General features: G+C 45.2%; 1 protein-coding gene across 2 annotated transcripts; it reads left to right on the top strand.

Annotated features, from left to right (window-relative positions):
• The first annotated feature begins 307 nt into the window (after nucleotides 1-307).
• On the top strand, nucleotides 308-7,313 carry onecut1 (one cut homeobox 1). Of its 2 annotated transcripts, none has more exons than XM_051380256.1 (2): nucleotides 308-1,768; nucleotides 5,936-7,313. In XM_051380256.1, exons 1-2 carry the CDS (start codon nucleotides 700-702, stop codon nucleotides 6,214-6,216), a joined length of 1,350 nt encoding a protein of 449 aa, XP_051236216.1. In that variant the 5' UTR covers nucleotides 308-699; the 3' UTR covers nucleotides 6,217-7,313. The 2 variants fall into 2 exon arrangements, with proteins under 2 accessions (XP_051236216.1, XP_051236215.1); XM_051380255.1 differs by having other exon boundaries at nucleotides 308-1,783.
• Nucleotides 7,314-9,242: the final 1,929 nt, after the last annotated feature.

Below are 9,242 nucleotides of genomic sequence, written 5' to 3'. Positions count from 1 at the left end.
GACACTGGGCGCTGTATCCGGTCCATTTCCACTGGTAGATCCTCTGAGGGTTTTATTACAGATCCGTCTATTTGCATTTTTTAACATTTCAGTGGCTGCTGAATATGGCTTAACGGGAGGATAGCTTTTAGCAGATGGTTTGATACCTCCCTTCCTTAATAAGGTAGCTGACGTCAGAGCCATGGGGGCGGTGTGTGTGCGTGTGTGTGTTTGAGAGAGAGAGAGAGAGAGAGAGAGAGAGAGAGAGAGAGAGAGAGAGAGAGTAGATGGGTGTCCACAGTGCGCATGTGTAGACAGTGATCTGTGCTGCGGTGGAACAGTGGCTGGAGACACACAACTAGAGAGATGGCGCTGCACCCGACCGGAGCGCAAGGACAGCTGGTTGGCGGTGGGGGGGCTTGAATCATAAAGAGAATAGGAACATTTAAAAAAAATAATAAAGAAAGAAATATAAAGGGAAAAAAAAGGATTCGGGAAAAGGAGTTTCCAGTCTGCAAAAAAAGCGTCAGAGGAGAGAAGAAGAAAAAAATCAAATAGGTGAATTTAAAGACAGAGAGGAGGTGACAGCAAAGGAGGCTGCTACAAGAAGAAGAAAAAAGCAACAAAAGAAAACTGAACTTTACTGGACGTGTGGACTTCTGGACATCAGCTAACTGCGGTAGGTCAGATAGATGGTTTGTCCACAGCGCTGCCCGGATCATGAACGCACAGCTGTCGATGGAGAATATTGGCGACCTGCACGGAGTGAGCCATGAGTCCGTGGCCGGTCACGGAGAGCTGCTGAGTGGCCACAGTCCACATTCCCGTCCAAGCCCCCGGGGTCTGAGCCACCGCGCTATGGGCATGGCGACCCTGCTGGACAGCGGAGACTATCACCCCAGCCACCCCGGACACCTGCATCCAGCCATCAGCATGTGTGAAGCCCCCCCTGGCATGAGTGCAAGCAGTACTTACACCACCCTAACCCCCCTGCAGCCCTTACCCCCCATCTCCACCGTGTCCGACAAGTTTCCTCCGCATCATCACCACCACCACCACCACCACCATCCCCATCATCCTCACCCTCATCCCCACCAGAGGATCCCGGGAAATGTCAGCGGCAGCTTCACGTTGATGCGAGAGGACCGGAGTCTGGCTCCTATGAACAGTCTATATCCCGCATATCATCACAAGGATCCCTGCATGGGCCAGAGCCTCTCACCGCTGTCTGGCTCCGGTCTGGCCAGCATACACACGACCCAGGCCGGGATCCCTCCATACGCTCATCCCGGTGCCGCCATGCCCGGTGAGAAGATGCTCACCCCCAGCGGGTTTGAGGCTCACCACCCGGCCATGCTCGGCAGACACACGGAGCAGCACATGAGCTCCTCGGCGGGCATGGTACAAATCAACGGCCTCCACCACCACCCGCACGCCCACCTTGGCGCGCAGGGGCACGGCCAGGGGCTGGGGAACAGCCGGGAGCAGGCCTCCGGGCCGGGGCAGCAAGGGGGCGGCGGTGGAGGGGGTGGTGTTTCTGGGGGCCAGATGGAGGAGGTGAATACCAAAGAGGTGGCGCAGAGGATCACCACGGAGCTGAAGCGCTACAGCATCCCTCAGGCCATCTTTGCCCAGCGGGTCCTGTGCAGGTCCCAGGGGACCCTGTCCGACCTGCTGAGAAACCCCAAACCCTGGTCCAAGCTCAAGTCCGGCAGAGAGACCTTCCGCCGCATGTGGAAATGGCTGCAGGAGCCTGAGTTCCAACGCATGAGTGCGCTCAGGCTCGCAGGTGAGCGAAGCCTCGGTAAAGCCCCTTTTTGTTTTCATCCTCTGAATGTGTTGCTGAGAATAACAAACGCTTAGACAGGATCGTTGGCCCTGAATGCTACCTTATGGGTGAGGTTGGTTGGCAGCCAAAACTGATTTTGGAGTTTTTATAATAACAGAGAGAAAAAAAAACTAAACATTTTCCAGCATTTCCAAGTGTAATGTAGCATCACATCATGGTAACATTCAGGACGAATGTTCCTTCTGGGCTGATTATCAAAATAACATTTAACATCGTGTCTCCAGAAATTAAACCTGCCTCAAGATTTAATGAGCTGACTCTGGCTTCTGTAGATTTGCCCTCCAAATAAGAGATTTACGCCTGGAGTCTGCCTGGTCTGCTGGATTCTCAACCCCACCAGTGTGTTAAACAACATGTGAAGTTACTAAAGTCATACAATGCCTCAGCAAGCTGATGCTCGTGCACCAAATGAGTGGCCTGATATCAATACGCTTCCCTTTTCTGTGTCCGCACTGATTTTGGGGTTGTGTGAAACAAGTGCTCATGTCATTTTACCTCAAAATATCGACCGCTGGACTGTGTGCGTAAGCCGATCCTTGGCCCAGAAATCGTTAGGAATGTGTTTATTTTGGTGTAGATGCAACTGATCAGCCTTTTTTTTGGCGGTGTTGCCCTTGGTGTAAACAGAAAGAGAGAGAGAGAGAGAGAGAGAGAGAGAGAGAGAGAGAGAGAAAAGTATCTGCGCACGTGTTCTTGTTAGTCTGTGCTAAACTAAATTTAAATGTGAGGTAAAGCTGAAGCCATGCATTATTTAGTCAGTGAAATGGGCTTTGTCTCTCTCTGGTCAATTTATAGGCCTTCATTTCAGATTAGAATAGAATCGAGAGCATGTGTTTTTGTTTTGATCGTAAACTAACCATGACTTGACTGAGGTTTCTCTAATTAACTGATAGACCTCTGTATTAATTTGTCCCTGAGGTACCAACGAGTCAATTAGGGTGGGAGAAGAGGCCCAAATCACACGTGCTCGTTCACAGACATCCAGTGGATTTAAAAAAAACGTTTATAGGTCCAATCAATGACCTACAAATGGGCTTTTTGGCTTTTTGAAAAGTGAGGCTTCGGCCACTTAGTGGAAAGTGCGTGCATTTGCGTGTGTGTGTGTGTGTGTGTGTGTGTGTGTGTGTGTGTGTGTGCGTGTGTGTTTACGTGCATGCTTACGCGCAGGCACGTGAGTGTACTCGCAATAGATTATTTTTCAGTTTTCCCATCTGCTGCTGCTGCTGTGTGTGTGTGTGTGTGTGTGGTTAGGGGGTTGTTGTTTGAACATTTGAGATTTAATCACTGACTTTTTCAGATTAATTTAAGGATAATCTTATTTAAAGCTTTTGAATGTTGGTTTTGTATTTTGTCTTTAGTGCGATCAGCCTATAATTAAAACAACAATCGGAGCAGTCACCTATTGATTAGGATTGGCGATGTCTTTTTTTTTGAAGAAGGAGAAATTCATACTGGCCACAATGGGAAAATAAATGTCTCAGGCCTACGGTAGTTGCTTTCAGTATTTTTCTCTGTTCACATTTTATTAAGCATGTTGAGTTGTGTCTCGTTTTATCGCAACTTTTTTATTAAAAACTAATAAATTGAAAGTTTCTCTTGAGCAAAAATTTAAAATATACAAATTATGTCTTTTTTGGAAAACGCCCCCCAAAAAAAGTTAACAGTTAAAAACTCAGTTAATCTGGAGAGAAAAGGCAGAGCGCCATTTTATTGATCCGGTCGTTAGGTGAACAATATATGTGATCGTGTGCTGAAGTAGATGTGATATATTTATTGATTTTAGGCTTCTGAAATTAATCTCGGGCCTTTCCTACTTTTCCCACGTATTCAATTACCCAGCTGAATTTGCTTGTAAAGATCAGGATAGAAACTGTTTGGATGTAGGCAGAAATGAGAGATCAGTTCAGTCTCAGTGAATCAGTTGCAGAGGTACTGCACAATGCTTTTTTCAGAATTTCATATTCATTTTTTAGACATTGTAAGTGAATATCACCTGTATATCACATTAAAATACATGTTGTCACTGGAGTAGTTAGAAGGTCGGTTTTCCAGTTGCCTATCTGTAGCCTTTTCAGCACAGAGGTCTGTTTGTTGTTCTCTTTTGCTCTCTGTGAGATTATGAAACGCAGGACTATCGTCACACCGTGTCAGTAGGCCCTCCGTGTGCAGTCTGTTTGAGTGTGTGGAGTTATCTGTGTGTTTGTAATGATTAGCCGGTAGCAGCAGCAGCAGTGTGTGTGTGTGTGTGTGTGTGTGTGTGTGTGTGTGTGTGTGTGTGTGTGTGTGTGTGTGTGTGTGATTAGCGTGATAACAAGGCCGTTGTTATGTCCCCCTGGTCCTGGGATAGCTGCCTCTCTGCCAGCGCCTCCTGGGCCGGGGCCGGGCCGTTCTCTGTGGTGGCTCCTGCTGTCTGAGTGGCCTTCAGTCTTGCTGATTTATAGCTGCCCTTACTCGAGAAGCTCCAGCTCTCTGTTAATATTTACCAGCACTGGAGACACCGGGCTGCTCATACTCACTATTATAGTCCAGTTTATGGTCATGCGGATAGGTCGTTGCACTGTACTGATGCACTGGTGAGCTAAAATGAGGTTACTAGGTGGGCTCGGCTAAATGAGCTTGACTGGATAATTATGTTTATTTTAATCTCTCCCTAATGAAGCTTACTGCTACTTTACTACACTTGAATTTGGAAGGCAATTACAGATCAAAACGAAAAACGAAACATTTTATACAAATGCCAGTAAAGTGAAGTAGCCTAACAAGCCACTTTAAACGCACTGTTGATCAAACACACATTCCTTATGTAAAATAGAATTGGTAGGTCATTTTTACAGTACAGTGATACGCTGAGAATGACTGTTTTTGCCATTTCCCTCCATATTTGATTGGAAATTGGGAATCTTATTGGTTTATTTAGTCGGTTTCCTTTGTACTTTAATTTGAGGTTTTCTGTAATAAAATGTTTTTAGTCACACGGTGCAATTTCATCTTGCAAAATTAATCAGCAATGGTTATTAAGGATTGCTTTGTGGTTGCAATATGCTGTTCATTAATTTTCCCGGTGAGTCCATATTGGGCCTTTCTCCAGCAGCCCACGTCTGCCCCCTCCTGGTCTCTGCTCACTGGTGATCCTCAATTTGGATGGTTGAACTGGAGCTTAAAGGGGGGGGGGGGGTTTGCTGGATTCCCATGTTCGTCTGTCTAATATTAGATCATCTGTAGTTAATTTTTCCGGAGCTGCAGTATGTTGCGGGGTAGGCTACGGTTATTTTCAGCACCGCGGACAGCGCTCATTGTTCCCCGGCTGGCAGGCTTCCCGACCGCCTGCTCAGCACCCTGCGCTGGTCTGTAGAGCAACAGTGGACCATGGGGCTCCAAGGGGTCGCTGACAATCTGCGGAAGAGTTTAATTCCGCTCTTATTTCCCATTTTGCCCAATGAAAGAGTGTTTCTGTGTTTGGAACAAAAGTACCAACCTGCAGATGGTTGCGCATTTCTGTCCAAAGTTACATCTGACAGTTAAAACTCTTTTTTATTGACCTTGCCACCACTCCAATATCAAAGAACCTTAACTGCACACTGCTGAATCCAGTGTATGTACTGTAATATTTGTTTTTATCTAACCATTTTTATCTGTTCTAATCAGCACCAGTCAAACCAGAAGAGAAGACCTCTCATTCAAATTAGCGGATGCAATCGTTACAGTTGCTGAAGTCCAGTTTGGTTGGCTTTTACTGCCGATATTTCTGGAGGATTGTGACATTACCATATTGTTTCTAAAAGACACCTTAATTGTGAAATACGCAGCTGTGGAAAGCCGAGTTTGTTTTGGATCTGCATTTGTGCACCAAAATTATATATATTAGAGTCAGTCTGGGTCAAAATGTATTGGAAAATATGATTTATTGGCTTTAAATAATCATAATCAGCGTGTTCCAGTTACAAGACTTCAACGTGAAGTTGTTACGAGGGAGAGCCACTGATGTAATTCATGGGTCAGACATGGATGTGTTCAGGACTGTTTTGTAATCTAAGTTTACCTTTATATTCTGCCCTCTCTCACAAACACTCTCTCTTTATGTTTGTCTCTCTCCCGGATTCACCACAGCATGCAAGCGTAAGGAACAAGACCACGGCAGAAGCGAGCGGGGGAACATGACCAAGAAGCCCCGGCTGGTGTTCACAGATGTGCAGCGGCGGACGCTCCACGCCATCTTCAAGGAGAACAAGCGTCCATCCAAAGAGCTGCAGGTCACCATCGCCCAGCAGCTGGGCCTTGAGCTGGCCACAGTCAGCAACTTCTTTATGAACGCACGCCGCCGGAGCCTAGATAAGTGGGTGGACGACGGCTCCGGTCACTCAGGCCCCAACGCCTGCACCAAAGCCTGAAGATGGACTGATTTGACCAACTCATGGACTGACTCAACCTCGGTGGAAAAGCTTTAAAATTTAAGAGAAACAAAGAGAAACCTAAAAAGACCTTGAAGCAACGTTTTGCCCTTAAACCTGTACTATATTGATATTTATAGTATCCAAAGATGAAAAAACAAACCAAAGACTTCTTGTTTGACCTGCTTTGAAATGTTTGTTTCAGCAACACATTTATGTGTAACATACTGCAAAAAGACTATAGTTTTACCCCCACCCTTCACACACACACACTCACTGTCATTGGTCTATAGCTTTACTACATCCCCCACACCTCCCCACCCAGTATAAATCTATCATTCACCATCCTTATCTTTAATCTGATTGGTTGGTTTTAATGATGGGTCCCTAAATGGAGGTTTAATCAGCCTATTGGCAGTCTGATCTGCAGCTGTCCACACCCTTGAAGAACAGCCAGAATGTGGAGCTCCGGTGGGATTGGCCAATCAACTTTTAAAGACAAAAAAAATCCTACAGGAGCGACTGGATTGTTGTGCAACCTCTTGGATCGGTGGCAGTGGACTGTCTGTCTCTCCAGCTGTCTGTCTTTCTATCAGGCATTCCAGACAGACAAGGAGATGCCCATGTGTAGACTGCTAACCCAAAACCAAAATCCCAACCCTTGAACCAAACCAAAAAAAACCTAACCTCAACCCACATGGTAGTGCTTTCTTCCAACATGCTGAAACGTTGAATAATTTAAACAAGAGAAACCAAAGCCTTCTACACCCTGAAGCCTCTCATGCAGCTTAGAGATAGAACCACATAAGAACCTGCTATGAAGTAATTTGACCAAAGATTATATTTTGTAGTTGATAATCTTAAAACTATTTTTACCTCATTTCCTCCATTGCCTCCTAAGTCAGACTGTTAGTTAGACGCCACTAAGAAGATAATGTTTCTGCTTATAGTCCATACAACATTTTGAGTCATAGTTCAATATATACTCTCTGCAAATGGAAATACTATATGACACAGCCCTGAAAATTAACTATTGACCTTTGCCTTATAGATGCCTTCTTGAATCAAACTAAATATTCCAGTTATATCTTCACAAACAGTCTATGTGAATGTTTCTGTAAAGGCTCATTGTGAAGATTAATCATCCTTTCCCGTATCTCTGTTCAACCAATGCCTACAGATTTAGCTCTAGTTGATGTCTTTGAATACCAGCAGCTGGCAAAAAAAAGATTCAATCCATTTAGAAAACAAAAGATGCTTGCTGTCATAAGTGTGGTCTTGACAGCGTGCAGGAGAGGACAAACTGTGTCACCACTCTAATAATAAGCATTCAGCGGTGCTCCATTGTCCCTGTGCGCTTCATATGTATTTGATTTTATCCTCCTCATCAAAGATGTTGGGTGGAGGGGATGATATCAATGATCAAATCACTTTCAGGCGCTTACACAGCAATGTCAGCTCATCACCTGAATACGAAAGCACCCCCACCCTGCCTGTTGCCAACCCCCCCCCACACACACACACACACACACACACACACACATAAACCTCCGCCCATCCTGCCTCCCCTCTCCTGGTAAGCTATGCATTTCAGCACTAGGAGGAAAGCACTACACAGGGCTGGCCCAGGGTAGAGTATCATTAAATATATTGAGCTGGCCCCTTGCCGTCATCCTCCTCATGGCCAGGGTTAGCAGCTCTACATTCATCAGAACTAGCGCTGAAGGAGAGGCTAGAGAGAGCTGCTTCTTCATTTCTGAAAGAAAAAAAACCAAAAAGACGACAAGAAACAAAAGTGTGTCAAGACCTGCTGATGTTTTATAGTGTGAACCAAAGATGCTACCTCACTCAAGTTCCATACGTGATTTCTATCACTTTGATGATACCAAAGATAACCAAAGATTTTTTCTCATTGCACGGCCTCTATGAGTGGTGTTAAAAGATGTTGTATGTCTCCCCCTCCCCCCATCTCCTCTCTCTCTCTCTCTCTCTCTCTCTCTCTCTCTCTCTCCCCCTCTCTTCCTTTCTTCTCCCCTTTCTCCCCCTCCCACCTGCACTCAACCCATGCACCCCTGCTATGCGTGCTCTTGCTTCATCTGTGCTCTGATTACAGCTCCATAAGTAGTCATGCTGATGTAGCTATAGGCAGATATGCTGATCTAGCCATAGATACACACAAGTGGCCACGCAGGTGCCCAGAGGGTACAGCAAACTCCCAAGCAATGTGATCAGTCTTTATTTGTGGACTAGCACTACCAAAATATTCATTTCTACCACTTTATTGGCAGTAACGACAGATTCAAATGTAAAAGAGGACATTGTAGCAATGTGAGCATTTACTATTTGTTTGGTTCGAGATTAATTTCTAAATAATCTATGTGAATTTGATGAAGTACCCTGCCTGAGTGTTTTTTTTTTTAAATGCAGTTTTATTGCTACTTGGCCCTGCTTCTTAGTGTGTATCTATAGGTTGATATTATTGATCCACCAAATAGGTCAGCCATCTTTACATGACAGTAAGCAGACAAGCTGACATAGCCATGGGCAGAATTGTTGACTCAACTATAGGCAGACATGTTCCTGAAAGTAGAAGTAGACGTGTTGCAATCTTTCTAAAACTCCCAGGACGAGTGCCTTGCTTGAACCAAAGTGTTAAACCGCTGTTGACCTCTCACCTTTGACTCTGTGAATACCTCAGCCTGTAGAAGGGCCACTACTGAAGAAACAAGAAAAAGGTTTTTGTTTTTTTGATTTTTTTAATCACACCGTGGTGCTTTCGCCAGCGCAACCATGCAATGAAAACATACCAAAGGAATTTTTGTTGTCCACTTCTACAGATTAAACCAAAGGTCTTTGTTTCTCCTTTCCCCTGCCCCCTTTTACCCCTCCATCCCCCCTTCCCCTCAACCTTCCTTTTCTCCCTGCTGTGTGTACGAAGGTCCAGCACTCTGGCCGTGCATGTCTTTACCAATGTCTCTGAATACCTCATAGTAATAATTCCTTTGAGTTCTGCATTGAGACGTCTA

This window comes from Dicentrarchus labrax, unplaced genomic scaffold (assembly GCF_905237075.1).
Source record: "Dicentrarchus labrax unplaced genomic scaffold, dlabrax2021, whole genome shotgun sequence".
In the NCBI taxonomy this organism is placed as follows: domain Eukaryota; kingdom Metazoa; phylum Chordata; class Actinopteri; family Moronidae; genus Dicentrarchus; species Dicentrarchus labrax.
This window is presented reverse-complemented; position numbering and strand designations above follow the sequence as displayed.

Coding starts and splice junctions, on each gene's coding strand:
- onecut1 (XM_051380255.1), top strand. CDS start 700: ATGAACGCACAGCTGTCGATGGAGAATATTGGCGACCTGCACGGAGTG. Junction 1,784..5,935: donor CGCAGGTGAGCGAAGCCTCG/GTAAAGCCCCTT, acceptor GATTCACCACAG/CATGCAAGCGTAAGGAACAA.